At 43.6% G+C, this 18,664-nt stretch overlaps 1 protein-coding gene across 1 annotated transcript; it reads right to left on the reverse strand.

Moving 5' to 3' along the window:
* Positions 1-8,139: 8,139 nt before the first annotated feature.
* STMND1 (stathmin domain containing 1) lies at positions 8,140-16,202 on the reverse strand. Its single transcript, XM_055704823.1, is given in 6 exon segments — positions 8,140-8,313; positions 8,315-8,368; positions 8,799-8,921; positions 12,787-12,941; positions 15,106-15,283; positions 16,119-16,202. Coding segments are annotated over 6 exon segments (768 nt in total).
* Between the last annotated feature and the right edge of the window lie 2,462 nt (positions 16,203-18,664).

Genomic DNA, 18,664 nt, shown 5'->3' on the forward strand with positions numbered 1-18,664 from the left:
GATCCCAAGTGGGCTATCCGGGAGCTTCGTGGATTGAATAGAAGCAGGGAAAGAGTCCAGAAGTTTGCCCACTGCTCCATCTAGTGCTTGTGTTCAGTATCCTGTAGGATCACGAAGTACCTTTTTCTTCTGAAGGCTGATACCCTAGGAGAGGCATGGGTATGCCAAGGAGCAGCTGAATTGCTGGAGAGCACTTGTAGTCCACTGGCTTCCTAGCTCGTGGGGGCTATCCATTAGAAAGTCTCTCTTTTACTGGCCTCTTTTTTCCACCTGTCAACCTGCTGCGGTGAGCCAAGTGTTCTCAAAGAGCTGCTGAACCGCCTTTGCAAGGGGGTGATCTTCCAGGAACTCTTACGGGAAAAGGAGCATGTAAAGCACGAGACTTACCAATCGCTTGAGCTGTTGTGATGAAAACACACGACTTGTGTCAAGCAGATTGGGTACTGTTTAATGAACTTTGTATTTAATATGACTGTTCATTAACTGTAATAGCTCATTTCTACCCAGGAAGTATCAAATCAGGGGAGAAGTAAGTATTTTAGCAATGGACTGAAAGGCATGTAATATGGAGGATAGAAGACGGAATATTATGCTGGTCAGAAAGGTGAGGAAAACATTGTTTCAGGCACACTGTGTCCACCCTAGTAATTTCAACAGTGACCAAGAAGGTTTCTGAACATAAATGAAATTGTCCTAGGTTCAGTTGTCAGAACAGCCTCTGGCAGTTACTGCATTGGCCAGTTAGCACATTCCCAGGGAGCTCCCAGGCACAATTCAGAAAATACTCTGGATCAAGGATCATTTAACAGGATGGATGTTGGTGTCCCGTACCATTTGACTCCAGGCACGTTTAGTCTCCCAGTGTAAAGGAAGTCACAGTGTAACACAGTGTGTTACTGAGAATTTTGATCCCGTGTAGTCCTAACCTGAGAGCTTTGGCTCTGCAACTCCAACGGTAATAACTCATGTTTTTAGCTCTAGGCATCCAGGAGAGGAACAGGAAAGGTAATGGCTTCCACAGCTGGGTGAGAGCACAGCCTCAGAAGGAAGTTTTCAGTGTCTTTGCCAGTTTGCAATTCTGAAGCTCTATCTTACTAATTTGATTTTTAAGTATGACTCTAGTCTGAGCAGCTCTCAGTGTTGCCATTGCCAATAATCATCAACTTCCATCCCACTAGCTGGCTTTAGTGTCTTCCAAAATATAAATAGGCTCAAAATAATGGAAGCAGTCATGTCAGCATGCTATAGTAGCCAGGCATTACATATTGCCACAGCACACTAAATACTCTCATGTGGAGGAGAGAAAATTTTCCTGGTGCTGTTTTTGTAAATCTTTTCCTGAATTTATTTATGTTTACTTAATTTTCTTTCTCCCACTTTCTTCTCCTCCAAAACAAAACACTTCTTATGCTAAAACTGCCAGAGAGGAAGAATGGGCCCAGCACCTGGCAGGGATGTTCAAAAATTAAAAATATGAGAAGGCCAGTTAAACACAAACCCCAGAATGATCAAAAGAAAACAGGATATCAGTGGAGTGGGAAAGTTCTGGTAGAGGGCAAATTTATTCTGCTTTATATGTATCAGTCAGGTCTTTATTTTTGAACAAATCACTCTGCAGAATAAAATCCCAGGCAGAAGGGTTAATGGGGGAGCTGTGAGTGAGGACATGCAGAGGTCACACGCCGGGGTAGGACATTCTAACTCTGCTCTCTCCTCACCCTCCCTGAGATAGCGTCTATCAGCTGGAAACACATCTCCAGAGCTGGCTGCCTCATGGCAAGGAGAGGCTGTGACTAGAGCTTATGTATGATATATTGGTATCTTGGCAGGAGAGCTCCAGTAATATCCCTTACAAGATCTCTTTATCCTGTGCCTTTCTAATCCGCAAGATGACAGGAAAAGAGAGGGAATTCACTGTGCTAAATCGAGTCCCAGCTCTGTGTGACTGGTACTGGTTTTACTCTGTAAAAGTTGCCTTTTGTTTTATCAAATGCTTTGTGTTTTGGGTTGGGTTTCTTTCAAGAGGAGGAGGGAAGTGTTTTTGTTATTCCCATTCTTGGAGGGGTTGCACAGCAGAGACTTTCCAATCTTAAAAAATTCCACTATCCAGCCCTTCCTCCTCATTAATTCTTCCCTCTCCTTATGCCCTCTATCCCCAAACTTTCTGTTGCACATTAAGACCTGGGAGTCTTCTGCCAATTGGGATTTCTTCAGTAGTTGCTTATACAATCACTGAAGTCTTTTTTTCAGTACTTGCTGATCCTGTGCTGGGAAGAGAAATGATGGTTGCTCTTGATGCACTGCCTGAAATAAGAACTTAGGGGCTCAAAGGAAACCAGCACTTCTGACAGCAGTTGAAAAGCAACTGAATTGTTTTGAAATGTAAAATTAATGGAGAAAAACAAAGGGAGATGGAAGGCCCCTGATTCAGTTCTTTCATGTAAGATCCCTCTGTACCCTTAGTACTACACTCAGTAATTAAATGTAGTGTTCTTTATATATAGGAGGTCACATGACATTATTTACTGGCCCTTCCTGGCATGAAGTTTCCTGCACTCATGCCAAAGCATCGCATTGTGTAGCACAATTGTACCCTCACCATTTAGTAATTTGGCTTGGTCTGAGGTACATTGACAGAGGCAGGCAGCTAAAGCCAAGCTTAAGTAAAGCTCTAAGGACTGAATTTACTTTCGTCATTCCAGGTAACATTAAAAGTGTCCACAGAGCAAGTCAGGAAACAAGGCAGCTTCACAAAAGAGTGCTCCCAAGAACGGCTGCCGCACTACACCAGTGTTCAGCACTACAGGCTGTTTATAAAGCAGAGATTTACACAAGATATAGCCATTCAGCTGTCAAGTTCAAACGCCTCAAAATTGGAGGGATCCCTGTTCCTGCCAGTTGCTTCTGCCTGTTGAATATTAGGGGCTTACTTGAGAATGCTCCTTTTGGTCTAGGTGTGTGCTTCACTTCCCCCTGAAGATGCGGGGCATAGTGGTCCACTGTGTCTTGCTTTTTGTGAGAAAGATCTTTGTCCAAGATGTTCACACATTGCCTTGAAATGGGGGAATCTGGGTGGGCCAGCAGCAAGGGCCAATATTTTAAATGGAACGTTTCTTCCTCAGCCTGTAGAGAACGGCAGTGCCGCAAGGGTAAAGACTAGAGACTCCCCTGAATGCTGGAGAGGAGGCGAACGGGGTCGGAAAGAAGCATGATGTCAGAGGAACAGATGAACAAACTGAGGAAGGCAAGAGCAAGATACAAAATCAGATGTGAGGGGAGAAGAAACACAGTCCCAGTGAAGGGTGCAGCTCTGACCCTGCCATGTGGGGGGCTCCAGCAGCGCTCTCGCCCGCCTGGCAGTGACCTTGGCAGACGAAGACGGGGGGTCAGCCTCAGGCAAAGGGACCCGACCCTGCGCGTTCGCACCAGCCCAAGCTCCGTGCTACTGCTTTTCCTTCAGACAAATGCAAACCCCCTTCAGAGCAAAACCTGGCTCTGATCCATTGATTTTTTTGGAATGTTTCTTTCCCTTCCTTTGAACTTTTCTTCTCACCATCACAGGGAGCATTGTCCTTCCATAGAGGTGTTTTGTATGGGGAAAGGCTGGCAGCCACAGAGGTGGCCGGTGCTGCTTCGTGGGGTAGAGTTGTCTTTGGTAAGGGAAAAAGCAAGCTGATCGTATATACGTGATTTTACTTCCTTTTAACTTGTCTTTCTGTATCCTTGCAACTCATATTCTGTCCCTTGTTTTTCTTCCTAGTGACAGTGTGAACGAATAGTTATCCTCATCTTTCTTTTAGCTGAGTATCTAAGGAAACTGTGACTGAAAGGGATGGTAGCATAAATACTGCCTGCACGGTATGTTCTCCCTTCCTGTTCAAAAACTCGTGGAAAAAATAAAGGGCAGAAATAAATAGCTAACCTCTGTGGGGGCAGTGGCGGAGCAGGTGGGTCACGGCAGCCCAGAGTGGCTGGTCCCCCCGCTGTGGCCGGGACAGCCGGGCTGGTCCTGGGCTTCTGCTGGTCCCCTCTCCATGGGGACATGGGGAGAGGTGGCTCTTCCCTCAGCTCTGTGCTCCAGCGGGACCAGGAGAGGCGAGGGAAGGTAGAGAAGGCCGACAAGGGCAGTGGTGCCAGGCAGGGAGCCCCGTGGGGCAGGGTGACACCTGTGGGGGGCTGTGGGGGGCTACACCTGACACAGGGTGTCCTGCCGGAGCAGGAGGCTGCCCAGGGACTGAAGGTGCAGATGCTGTGCCAGGGAACAGCTGAGTGAATGACACCTGTGGGGGCACAGCAAAGGGGATCCTTTGATACCCTGGGGGGGCACCGACCTGCGGGTAATGGTTCCCCGCTGGTGAGCTACCCCTGTGCTTCCTCCCTCAGGCCTGGCGCGTTTTGTGCTGGAACTCCAGTGAAATGCCCAGGAAAATCCCTGTGGCGGGGAGAGGCAGGAGCAGCGGGCAGGCTGCACAGAGCCCCACGTGCGGCGCATCGTGCTGGCATCGTGCTCTGACCATCTCTTCATCATGTGAGCAGGAGGCTCCAAAAGGCCCCCCGCCCCCCATGTATTACCTGAAGCAAGGGCTCACAGCCTCTCCCAGAGGTGTCTGAGGGGTTTGGAGGGATGAAGAAGTCTCCAAATGGCAAGGGCAGGAATGCCATAGCCTGCACGTAACCTGAGCGCCGGTGGCCCTGATGTTTGCCATGCTCAAATGCCCGTCGCCCCGGCTCTGTTCGCCCAGGTGCTCAGCCAGTTGGGGTTCAGTTTCAGAAAGCGGCTGCCCTCCGGCGAAACTCAAGGGAGCAAATTCAGGCAAACCACTCCTGTGGAAATAGGTCTGTGATGGTTGCAAGTGTCTTAGGTGAGCGAGCCCTGGCTGGTGCTCCTGCCTCCCCTCCTGTCTGTGGCCTAGCATGGGAGAGATGGCACCTTTGCTCAGGTCACCCTTGCTTAGGCTCGTGTGTCTCCCTCTGTTCATGGCTGGCAGAGGGAGATGAGTGCTGGCAGGGAGACTAGTGCTCTCTTGCACAGTTGCTATGGTGCTGCGGGCTCCCGCTGCCTACCTGTTGCCTTTTCCAGGGATTCGTGCAAATGTGGCTGTGACACAAGTCTGTGGTGCTTGGTCATGGCACTACTGGACTGTGCGCCAAGGTCTTTGGTAAGAGATCTACCAGTCAAACAGGAGAAAGTGGAATACTTGAAGGCATTTTAAAAGCAGATACCTAGCACCTACTTGCTGCCCTGCCTTTTTTTTGTGCAAGACTCCATGGCTAGGAGCCCTGCAGTTGTCAGCTGAATCTCAGTGTAATTTTATACACAAGGAATATTCACGTCCTGTTCCTTTGATCTCCATCGAAACAGCAGGCTGTTCCTTTGCTCAGAAATGCAGCTTTGTTCTCCCCACTTAACTATGTTCTTACACATCAAGAGACAAGTCCAGCATCCACTGAAGGTAATGGAAAGACATGGATGGTTTTCAATAGCAGTTAGATCAGTGTTCAGATGAACACACAATTCAGTAAGGCAGGCTTTAAACTCTTCTCTTATTAGTAATACAAACATTAGTTTAGTCAACAGAGAGATTTGATCTTTATTTTTAAATGATTTCCAAGTTCAGAAACCATTTAAGCTGTATGCCCAACCAAGAGTTTGCATCTTCTGTTGGAGGAAAAGGCTTAGAAACTTACTGCGCCAAAAAGTGTGAAACTGTGGGCTTCAGCAGATCCTCCTAACAGAGGCAGTAATTAAAGTTGTTGTGAACATTGTATAAGGAGAAATCCATGCATTCATGCTTTTTTTCCTGAGATTGCCTTTCACTGCTTGTACACAGTGTTCAGCCTCTTCCAACAAGCATCCTAGAAAGACTCAGAACATTACTTCTGCTGGTCTAACAGGGACAGTCAGACAACACAACAACCCCTTGAGAAAGCATATACCAGGCTATCTATCTCTAAAACCCACCCTGCCGCATGAGGTGGATGTGGAAAAGTTACGTGCTCTGGGCTTAAACTCTTGGATATGCTTAGGAGGAAGAATTGAGTGTCTCACTTCTGAAACAGGTCTGTGTCCTTCCCATGTAAAGCTGACAAGTTAGCCAGCATCACTTCTGAGCCCACCGGTTGAACTACACTGTGCCACAGCTTCATTGTCAGTCTTTGATTCTATTAAGTTTTTCTAAGTAGACCGTTTGTAATGATACTTGCAAAGGCCCTCTTGCTTCTTGTTGTTTTTTCCAAGGTATCTTTGCTGCGTAGCTGATTTGAGAGACTAGCAATTGTGTCTGACGCGCAGATGAGCCAGGCAGAAGCACGTGAGTGGTCCTGTTACAAAAAAGGCACCTTTCCTGGTGCTGTGCTCCTCTTTCTGTACCACAGGGGACAGTGGAAGAAATGGCATTGGCTGCAGATAGACCATCGTTTGTCTTTCTGAAACTATGGGAAGGCACTGGGAGACTATTAGTTACTTGAGTAACTTCTCTGTAAGGGGAGGCAAATTAACATGGTGGAACAGTCCGTATGGATATATATGTGCATGCACACACCAGTTTTTATTCCAAGCCTGGCCTGGTAGCCTTGGCTTAAAGTACCTAAGAGACAAAATTCAGTGGACAGCCCGGGTTAACTGTGGTGAGAATGTACCCTCAGATCTCTTCCTCTAGTTGTCAGGTTGTTGGATAATTTTGAAACAGCTGAGTGAAGATTCTCTTTTTCCCATTTTCTTTTTTTCTCTTCTTCCTGTTTTTCTCCTATCCTTTCTGGGAAACACTGGGTGATTGTCAGCTTTTCTTCTCTATTGCTAATAGAGTTTTTTCACAAAACCTGCCAATTTAGCCAGGCCTGGAGCTGAGGTGAAAGAAAGGCTCTTTCTGATGGGTTGCCTTGCTCAGCTCTTCAGGTGGGATCCCAGCTGCTCAGGAAACGAGATGAGCTCTTGCTCCTCCCCTTAGTGATTTAGTACAAGTCTGGCAAGAGCAGAGAAAGCAGGAAAGCTTTTTTCTTCCTGAGAAGGATAAGGGAGAACTATCATGAGACTGTAAAAATAAGGGGCTACCTTTTCATCTGTTCTATGGTGCCAGGCCTGTGCTTTAAGAGAAGAGTGGTCCTGCGTTGCAGCTGAATTTCCTTGGCTTGGAAAGTGGAAAAGAAGAACGTGTCACCTGTAGCTGGAGGTAAGAAAGTCAAAAGCCAGGGTAGAAGCAGAGGTAAGTGTGGTGTGGGGTTGATGGGGGAGGGAGGTGGACAGAGCTGGTGGCCCAAATGGAAGTGGTGGTGGATGAGTTTAGAGGTGGACCAGAGGGGAGTGACAGGGCTGGGGGTGGGGAGAGCATGAACAGCACAATTGCTCTACTTGTCTTTGGAAGAACTAGCTATTGTATGTGTGTTGGAGGTAGGGCATGGGGGTTTCCAAAGTCAAAAGACTGGCCAAACACATCACTAACAGAAGCAGTCATCTTTTTCCATGTGGACAACTCACCCCTGCTTTGTATATCTCAGCCCATAAATCTCTTTCTCTGTTGTAATTTCAGTATTTGTTCTGTCCTTCCCTCATACGCGCAGTGCTTGTCAAATAGATGTTTTGGGGGCCTGTTGTCACCTTGCTGTCTGAAGCTCTCACCTCTTGGCTGGTTACTCCGCACAATAAGTTAAAAGCCTTTTTTCTTACTCTTAGGGTCCCACCATGTTCTACTACCCCAAATCTTTGCTGGTCTCAGTTTTTTTCCTGCACACCTGCTTTTATGTTTTCCCATGTGTATACAATGTCTTTCCAACCTCTTCTTCCCTGCTTCCTAGGAAAAGGGAGTCTTTTCATGAAGCTATCCAAGAAGTGAGCTAAACTTCATAATATAATAAAGTAAACTTGATGGAAAAATGATAATGTGTATGTGCTCAAACTTAGTGACTGGCTAGTTACAAATTTACCTCTTCCTGGCTCTTCTCGTTTGGTTTGTTGCTTTCAATTAGTGTGTAACAACTAGGATTAGGTACCACTTTCCCAGGTGAGCAAGGTAGTAACAAGACCCAGCTGTGCCTTGTGATAAATGATTTACTTATGCCCAAAAAGAAGACAGCTGCAGGGAGTTGTTCATTTTTGTAAGACAGCCTAGATCCGTATTGTTTTATTGATGCAGCTGTGAGTTATCAGACTTGATGAAAGTCCTGGAGTAATTGTGGCTTCTGCTGCAGTTGTTTCCTTTGGTGGTACCCTTGGCTCATGTCTGGAGGTGAGGGCTGAGGGGTGTATGTACCCTCTTGACTTTCAGAACTTGGGTGGTCTTGTTCAGTCTGTTTCCCTGTAGTCTGGTGGACAGTTGCTAGAAAAAAATGTGATGTGTTGTGGCATTTTGTTCAGTTCCTCTTCCCTAACCTGGAACAAAACAACAATACCAGCAGTGCTTTATGATAAGGGATGGAAGCACATATGTGTCAAACAACTGCAGCAGCTCGTTCTATCTTTCTACCCAAATGTGATCAGAATGTTACTCCGGCTAGCACTGAACTTAGTCAGTTTATTCTGGTGTCCATGGAAGATGCATTTTTCACTATAGGAAAAGACTGCTCCAGAAGTTTCTTCTCCTATGCATTTTTTTAGAGTAATCTTCCAGGTTTTCGGCAAAAATAAACCTGGACTTCCAATGTCTATGAGATGAATATAGGGCCTGTTGTGCTGCCGTTAATCAGGTTTTGGTAGTAGAGTATATAAACTATCTGTATTAGCTTGATTTATAAAAAGTAGAGGGATTTAGTTTAGGTGATCAAGCAAACACTGGAAAAATACACAGCAGAATTAGATGACCTGTTTTTTTCACTTCAGCAGAAATCTTCATGTCCTTCACTGTAAAATCACCCACTTCCTTGTTTCCAAACTGAATTTCTTCCAGCCTACCTGGGGATTTCTTCAGTGTCTTTTCCAGGGCATCTCCCTGTAGAGATATTAGAAGCTTTCAGCAGGGTGTATTTTGACGTTGGGGTGACACTTTGCTGCTTGCCTTCTGCCTTTTTTTTTTTTCCCCATGCGTAGAGGTGATGGACCCTGATACCAATGAAAGCCTAGAAATAATGATGTGCTAATAACCTCACTGCTCACTCGTGAGTGTTGTCTGCAGTGAGAATTCCCCTTTTCTGCTGAGCGATGTGTCTGTGAAGCTTGCAATGTTGCTGTACACCCAGCAGATGTGGGGATTTTGTAATGAGGCCTGAAGTATTTAGGCAAGTTACTTTATTACTGCTCAAGAGACTTAAGAATAGTTTTGTTAGAGCTTTGTAATTGTGATACTGCTGGCCTCTGCTGCATACAAATGAGCAGCCCAATCTTAGATCTCTGCTGCTGAGGGTAGCACTTCTGGGAAGATGCAGTGATTATTTGATCAGTCAGGAGGCTGGATTCTACCGTCTTCTGTATGATGAGCAGTTTTAGCCATGTTAAACCCACACCAAGGACCTAGGGTTGAAATAATCGCTATCCTGCTACAAGTTTCCTGAGTTATCTGCTCCCCAGACTTCTATTGCCATAAATAACTCTAGAAGCCGGGCCTTGCTGCCAGAAGTGTTAAGTGCTGCAAATAGTATAGAAGATGACTCATGTAGTGAGATGAAGGTGGAGCATGAATCAGTAGGAAGAAAACTGATATACAAAGGAGACAGTTTGAACGCAGATGACACAAAAAAATCTGAACAAAGCAATGTTCAATCATCATAAAAATGAAACAAAAGACTTTTGAAAAAGAGAAAGAAACTCTTCTTTCTAATGACAAAGGCTATCGTAGCAATAGCCTGAAGTGGGAAGGTATTGCATGCTGAGCATGTCATTCCTTACCCAAGATACACTGCAGACTGCATAAGAAGAGATGAATGGAAAATTCTTCCCAATATGTCCAAACTAAACAGATTATTCACCAAGCATGTTGCTTTCCAGATTGTTCTGTGTCTATATAAGCTGAGGAAAGAACTTTTTGCTAAACAGTTTTGGGTGATCAGGAGTCCTTATAGCTTCAATGAACCCACATTGAAAGCTAACAGCAATAGAAATGCTAAAATAATAACTGGTGTGCATCCCTTGTGAATGATAACTCATGATAAATGGATAAAATTTCTGTAGATCGTTCCACTTGAAACTACAGCTTTTGGTCTTTTTGCTTACCCCTCTAGCTCTCACACATAGGAGTGCCTTTAAAGGTAGCCTTGAAAGAAAGTCAACCTGATAGATGATATCCTACAGTTGCTGGTGCATTAATAAGCTAAAGTGTCCCATGCTGCCTATAATTCAACTCCTACTACTTCTTGGGAGTAAGGGTGTTTATTAAGAGCTTAATGTAACTCTTCAGGGGTGAGGATTAAACATTTTCATGTTTGACATCAGCTATGATTCTTTGAACATTGGGAAGAGACTCTTCACTGAGAGAGGGTGGTTGATTGATGGACCAGGCTCCCCAGGGCAGTGGTCACAGCACCAAGCCTGCCAGCATCTGAGCAATGCCCTTAGCTGTATGGTTTAGTTTTAGGTAGTCCTGTGAGGAGCAAGGAGTTGGACTCTATGATCCTTATGGGTCCCTTCCAACTGGAGATATTCTATATTATCTTTTTGAAGCACTGGAGAGAAAACCGGCATTTATTTATTTTTTTTTTCCTTCCCCTCAATGCTGAAGTGTAATTGTGCAAAGAAGCCTGGATACTTGTACCTTAGGTGGAAGTTCTGGCTCTGCTGGCATTTTTAGTAAGAGCCAATGTTAAAGCGGTAGAGGCTGGTTTATCCTGTGGCGTATATGGCTCTTCCTTGTTACGCTAGACCTGTGAAATGCTGCTCTCAAAAGTACCGCTCCTTTAGGGAATGAATACTTAGAAACGGGTATAAAAAAAGCATTTTAACCTGTACTGCTTGGAGTCCCTTTGTTTGGGGTAAAGTGAGGGATGGTCAGAAGACTGAAGGCTTTTAGCACAGCTGTTCCAGTGTCACCAACGCAGGATATCCAGAGAAGACAGGTAATATTGCCAAGGCTTGAGGGATGCAGATACTTAAGTGGAGCAGAACTATGCGTGGGAAGGGAAAGCTCTTGCAAAGGTGTCTCATCTCCAGTATTATTAGAAAAATACTCTCAAACCTGGTTGTACTCGTCTTTCACAGTGTTGTGAGGTCTGTGAGCTCAGTTCTTCATTGAAGCTACTGCTGGACTGAAATTTGACATAAAGCTAGTCATGCTTATTCCTGGTCAAATCCAAAATCTCAGACGTGAATTTACCTATGTATTAATACTCAAAATCCAGAGCTGCATGTTGTAACTTGGAATATTTCTGGGCAAGAAACCTTTTCTTCTGTGTCTGTGTTTAGTGCATCTAGTCCCTCTATTCATAGGCAATCTGCTGCATTTGAGTTCTAGTGGAGTAAATTATTCTTACAGGAGATAACACAGGCCAAACTTTCTGTTGCTTCTAAAGGACAACTAATAGTTAACAGCTAGTGTCAGATTTGTTTACATTTGTAGGTCACCCAGCAGTGGGCCCAGCTCAAATGTAAAATATCATTTGGAAAAGTTGGCTTTCAGTAAGAAGTATGAGGTTCATTTCTAAAAGCTGTACTGATTCTAAGACAAAAAAAAAAAAAAGTGCCTTCCTCATGTTGGGAGGATAGAAATTCTCTAAGGAGAAATAGCACAGACTGAGTTTCTGTCAATAAAAGAGTATGTGTAATTTAATACCAGACAGCTTTTTAATACAGGAGGAAAAAAATACCAAAAAAACCAGCAGACACTTGCATATCTTATGAAGGGAAAAAATATAAAAACCTGCCTGCAGTATGTTACCTAAATTTAACCACAGAGGGGATAATCCTCTCGGATACTCAAAAATTTGTCTGAGGGAAGAAAGTAAAGTCTATGGAGAAGCTGTACTTGGAGACCCTCTAGCCCCGTTTTCCAAAGTGCTGGCAATAGGAAATGTGTTAGGCAGCACCAGTGGCCAAATTGTAAGGTGGCAGTTGCTCCGTTAGTCCTCCTTATGAAAGTTTCTGTTTGATCCTCAATAACATAAGAGTCTGAGGTTAGAGGCTTGCCTCAAATGACAAAGTTACTCAGAATCATCCTTGGTTTGAGCTTGAGTTGTTCCCATGTTCAAGCAGTGGTGAGATCATGCTTTGGACAGCATGTATCCATAGATGTGTTAAACTTCTTACAGACTCCCTGCAGACCTTCTCCCTCCTGACATCTATACTTGAAACCCTATCTGGAGGAGGCACCTGGTCTTTAACGTAATGCTTGAGTTCAGAAGCCAAAATAAACCCCAGGTTATCATTCAGAATGAAAAGAAAATGGATGCTAGCTTCTTAGTAGTCAAATACCAGTTCTGTAACTTTTTTTAAATCCATGTTTTTTTAATGGCTTCTTAATCTGAGATCAAATGTGAATTGTAGATTTCTCAGAAGTGTGAATATTTAGGATTTCTGAGGACTTAAGTGTAATTGTAAGCCCTCCAGTAGTATTTCTTCTCCATTTGTGGACTTGAGAAACAAGTTTGTGGCATGTAACTTCCAGTGAGTTTTCCAAAGGGCAAGTTCTTAGCACTGTTATCTCCTTTGTCCCCATTTCAAACAAGCCCAGAAGATGCAAAAAACTGGAAACTGCTGCCAGCTTGTTGTATTAACATCCCTAGAATGCAGTTCTCTGTTAAACAAACTTGCTTCTAAAGTCTTAAAGGAGGTATGTTTGGATGCTTTGTGTGTGCAGAAACTGAATCTCGGGGTGCTGAAAGCAGGGTCAGAGCTGTAGCAGTGGTCCTGTCCCATATAATGACACTTACCTTGTTTTCATACACTTCTGCTGTCTTGGCAGTGGTACTTTGGCTCTTGATTATTCCCTGCATCCTCAGCTCCTCTAGAATGTCTGATGATTTTTGCCTCCTTGTATCCCGTAAGGACCATGATTTACTGATGAACTCACTGGTGAGCAGTGCATCTTCAAAAGATGAAAACATTAAAGCTTAATACTTGTAGAGCACTTGTCATTCAAACAAAGCTTTATGATGCATTTCCAATGCCAGAGATTTTATTTAAGAGGTTACATACTGAGAACATCCAGTGGAGGAGGCCTGCTCCAGGCTCTCTTCACTGCTTAAACTTTGCAGTAAGCTTTTTAGTGGCTTGAAAAACAGTGCAGGCACCTGGTTCAGTTTCTGACTGCAGTCAGTTACCCCCAGAGTGGCACATTCAGGAAAGTGTGGAAGCATGTGTTGAAGACCCGTGAATTCAATTTTTGAGTGTGTTCCCTAATGTCCACAGGGAGCTCTTTGCAGTTCAAGTTCTCAAGGGTTCTGTGATCTGGTCAGAGAAAGCCAGGCTGGGACAAGATAGTACAAGGCTACTAACAGGTAGTCTTGTAAACATCACTCTGTTCTGTTAAATGAACCCAAACTTTCATATGCTGTTGTGGTCTATGATATGTAGCAATGCTGTTGCAACATTTGAGCCTGATCATAAGCATTCCAACACTTAATTATATATTTATAAACAGCAATTAAGAATAAAACCCAAATTATTTTGATAACCCTTCTGAGTGGCTGTCTAGTTTCCGCATATTAGACATGAATAAACAACAAATGACTTGATTGCCAAGACCCATCAGGTTTTTCAACCCTCAGTTGACAGTTCTACCATCTGCCCAACCTCTATTGGCAGAAGTTAGAGCTTTTGTACAAAGACTGCTTGGACCAAATAAAAATCGGTTATTTGACATCCGCCAGTCCCTATAAGCAGTGTGAGTATGACAACGTTGGCTTATGTTTTTAGTTGTAAAACAAAAATAAAGAGTATCTACCACCTTGTAGAAGCTGATTCCATACCTTGCCTAAAATAACTGAACCAGTTACCCAAAAAGTACAAGGGTTCAGCTGTCAGTCAGAACACGTAAATGTCAGAAGCCAGTATACAGCAAAACATATCCTTGCGAAAAATAAAAGCATGATGAGTGGGCAACATTGACAAGTGATGTGAATTTTTATTGGTTTTACTCATCCATTCAGGAGGAAAATGTAGTTGAAGTATCTTGGTATGGTATGGGGGTTTTTTGTGTGTCTCCAAACAGATGATTGAAGCATAATTTCAAAACCTTTCTGTTTAGAAATTTCCTGTGAAGTTATCTTTCAGCGAGTGGGAGGAAAAGGAGTTTGAAATTAATGAAACGCCATTTCAGAGCAAGCAAATAATTTTGTTCAATATGAAATGAAATCCTTTCATCACGTCCTTCTGTGGCATTGGGAGTTAAGTCCTCTTTAATGAATAGCAAACACCAGTAATTATTCCTTTTGTGTTCAATTTGAAATGTTTTATTACAACCCTTGTTTATTACAAAGAGTAAACAACGACTGTAGATTTTCCATTTAGTGTGTTTGTGAAATGTAAGCTGTTCATAGCACTTTAAAAATACAAGAGTTAAACTACAAAATTAGGAGGTTTAAATGCACCAGAGATGGTGCTGCTTTTCCATTAGCAACTCTTGCTACAATGGTACCCTAAGATTACAGAAAAGTTTGGATTTAAGTGTTCACTTGTACCTAAAAAATACATTTCTTAGCAGACCTTTGCTTATTGTCATGATGACTTCTGGAATCTTTAGTTTTCTCTATATGATAACTGGCCCTGCCACTTTGGATTGCAGACTTAAGGAATAACATGGTGTTTACTTACTGTCTCTACCTGATGGTAGTCAGGGGCATTGCATGGACCATTCTGTTGTAAAAAATGACTAAGAGCAGACTGACAGCTCTCGTGTGGGCAATGCATCCTCCCAGTGTGCTGTAACCCCAGTCAGAGAGGGCTACCCCTGGGGACAAGGCTGAGTTTGTTCTCTTGGTGTGTTCCAGGTGTCTGCCAAGACAAGTACCTACCTACCCTGCTGCCTGTTCTGGTAGTGAGGCTTGAGTCATGCTGCAGAAGATAACCACCAGCTAGGAAGTGCTTTCTGCTACTATAGTATGGTTTTAAATCAATGCTGACAGCTCAATACTTGTGTTGCAGCATGAGCGCTTCTGGGTGTAGAAGCTGACTGTAGCAATAGACTGCCAAGAATAATTCCTCCTAGACCTCCATTTGTGGAGCTGGTATGAACTTCGGTTGCTGTTTACCTGTGTGTTGTGCATTGCTGTTTTTCTGAGGTGTAAATCTTTCTGGTAGGTCGTTGGGGGAGTCTCCCTCACTGGTCTCGCATCCAAGTTTGGCTCTGTCCTTTGAGGTGCCCATTGGCCAAGCTGCCCCATCCTGTGAGGGGGCAGCTTCTGTTCCAGCAGTGCTGTCATTTTTAGTCTACAAGAAAATGAAGAAACAAATGAGAAAAGCTCCTTGGCTTTCTAAAGATTTAAGGTGGTATCTAGAGTAGTACCACAGAACTGGCAGGTTCAGAGTGCAGTGGAAGACAAAGACGTTCCTGGTACTTCTCCATGTTCTGTCACAGGTGGATGTTGATGGTGAGGAGAGGAAAGCAATAACTTCAAGCCTAAACATGTCCATATTATGGTATTGTTTCAGAACTTCAAGTGCCTTCTGTATGTGGATCGTTAGTAAGAAATTTAAACCTGAGTTTTAAATTTAGCACCCAGTAAGGTGTTAACCTATGCACCTTCTAAACAATAGCTTTGAGCCTCCAAAGTATGCAGGATGAGACCCTAGATGTCTCTTTGTCTCTTCCCTGTATGTTGGGCTTGAGCCAACTCAATTCTGCAAACACGCAAGTGGCAGTGCACAGGTATATAGGCAAATATTACAGGGTACAAGCCCCCTGCCTCGTAACTCTTTGTGACAAAACCCACCTTGCTGCAGTGTTGTAATTCATTACTGGTGTGGGATGTAGGTGCCTTTAATTGTATCTTTCAGTGAGGCAAGTTGGGTCAGATGGTGGTAAAGCAACTTTTCAGGTGCTGTTTCATCAGCTCATGCACGTGGCCAGATAACCTGCTCTCCCTGTGACAGACGGGTTGTGTTAAGCTGAGTGAGTAGCCCCTCTCTTAAAAAGCTCCCTGACACAGTCAGAGCTCCTGCTAATATCAGCAAAATCATTTCCCTGTGTATGCATATGTCCTTGTACACCTGCACGTCAAGACGTCAAATGTATTTTACAGAGCCCGTTGGAAGAAGGCCCTACCTGGCTTTTGGCTTCCTGGTTCTTCTGTAGCTCTTCAGAAGACAGCTGGGTGACAGCGACCCGGTTAGAAATATTGCAGCCCATGGTGAAACTGTGACCATCTGCTGGCTGCAAGTCCAGGGAGCAGGAATGTCCCAGCCTCTTCCGTGGGAGCTCGGTTGTTCGCTATCACCATGGAGTCTAACTGTTGCCAGGGCCTGTTGCTACAATAAATAACACCACAGAAGGCTTTCTTCTTACATCCTGGCATACAGGCATCGCTGTCTTTGTCCAGGCACCCTCCTCTGAAGTTGAGAGGGAGTGTTTCTTCTTGCACAGCTGGGGTGTTGGTCTGAGAGCAGCAAATCCCTACCGGTCATTCAGGGTGCTGGTGGACCTCCTGTGGGAACTCAAGTGAAGGCGCTTCAGTACCTCCAGTCTTCCCCCTCCTCCCTTTTTTAAGTGAACAAGATAGTTTCATGTAAAATACACACACATTTCACTCTCTGGTTGGATTTCTTAAGTATTCTTCAAAAACATTGGAAAAGACCAGCCCTGAATCTGGGATTCCGAGCAGCAAGGCAAGCTTTTAAATGGGAAGAAATATCATCAGTTGGCAGGGACAGGCTGTGACTAGGGAAAACGTTTTAAATGTCCTTTGAGATCATTGTACAATTCCTTGATTACTGTTTTGAATCTGTTTATATCCTTAGGAGTAGATGTCTGTAGGAGATTTTTTTCTTTTTTTTTTTTTTTTAAAAAAAGAAAAAAACAGCCATGGTTTATACTTCCAAGAGGTTATTATAGAAGATAGCAGAGAAATGTTAAGGCAGTGCTGTCAGTTGAAGATCCTGTTTTGGGTCATTTGTGCTGAGATAACTAGTGCTGCTAGAAGAAATACATTGTTTTTTCACAACTATTCACATGAAACAGACTCTTTGTATGAAGTCAAAAGATTCAAAACCACCCTGTAATTATTAAAATCTATGAGGAATTGTTTTGTTGGTGGATTGTTGGTTTTTCTAAACTTCCTGAGACCCTGTTAACAAGTGAATATCATCTGGTGACCTTATCCCGATTTGTAGTGGGAAACTTTCTGTAAAACCTGACAAATTTCATTTCCATATATGTGAAAGGGCGATGTGTGCATGACTAATGGGTCTTTCAAGTAGTAAAGCTAGTGGACTTTCAGCATCAAATGAATACTAACATTGAGACAGTGACCCCAGCCTACGAGATCACTGCATGGATGGCTGCAGGCAGCCCTACGTGTTCCTCCTGTCTCCAGTCCAACCCCTCAGCTGGTATGGTTGGAAAGCTCGGTAAGCTCAGTTGCATGGCAGTGAGCCTAAAGTGATCTTCCCTGCCCCAGTGCACCTTACTTCACTGTGTAAAGCACTGCACCAAGGTTATGTATGGCTTCCAGGTTGCAGCTAGCATCTCTACCCAGCTCGGAGTGCGTGCATGTGGCTGCACCTACCTGTGCTGGCATCCTAAGCTGCAAGGAACTCTCCAATGTGCATTTACTGTCTCCTGAGAAAGAAGTGTCCTCCATGAATTTTTGTTCTTTTTTCATCCTTAATCAACAGGGACCTGATTCTTGTGTCCAGTTTGAATTCACACAGAATGCAAGTCAAATGACCTTTTGGGGTGTGTGGGTTTGTTGTTGCTGTTCTATATATTTCTTGGTCTCTTTAGCAGATGTTTGCAGGTTGTATGTGATAATGCTGAAATGCGATTGCTGCTTGATATATGGCAGAACATAACGTACAGGCTGAGCTTCTTGCATGCATTTCTGATTAAAAACTTGCTGTGATGGTGCAGTCCCGAAACTAGTTTATAAGCAAATAGGTGAAATTTTAATCCTTGCAGAAAGGTGATTTTTATTTGTTCCTTCAAACACAGATAAGGTGATAAAATGGAAACTGTGTCAGTTTTCGAAGTAAGAAAATTGATTAAACGTAAAATCATAGGCTGTAGCAAAATCAAACAGGTAAGCTTTATGATTTATGCTTTACAAATTGATTATTGGCACATAAAAAGACAAATGATAGTTTGAAGATATAAGAGTACATGGGATGTAACAAGCACCATGAAATTGGCCCTCATTCATATTTATGAAAAGAACCTTCTTGGAACTCAACAGGATTTGTACACTTAGCCTGATCTTTTAATATCTTGTGCACATGATTAAATTGATGTGGTGAGCAGTATGTTTTTGAACAATCGGAGATGGAGCCTTTCAAGAGCAGACTGCTCTCATGCTGATTGACAATAGAAAATTCCTATTTTAGCAGCTTTTCGTCAATCTGTAAAATTAAAAATGAGCAAGTTTCAGTGCAGTCAAGGCACCAGGATGTGTGGTGTTTGTTGAAAAAATAGAGGTTAATTCTTCATAAATACAAATATAGGATATTCCCCTTTTAAGAAAACCAATGGAACAGAGCCTATGTGAAGCACATCATTGAAACTGGAGAAAAAGAGGAGCTGTGGGAAGGGGAAGAAGGTGCAGGTCTCTTTATGCTTTGTCTTGTGAGAATGAAAACAAAAGCCAGTCGCAGGGATGT

This window comes from Falco cherrug, chromosome 3 (genome assembly GCF_023634085.1).
Source record: "Falco cherrug isolate bFalChe1 chromosome 3, bFalChe1.pri, whole genome shotgun sequence".
Taxonomy (NCBI): Eukaryota; Metazoa; Chordata; class Aves; order Falconiformes; family Falconidae; genus Falco; species Falco cherrug.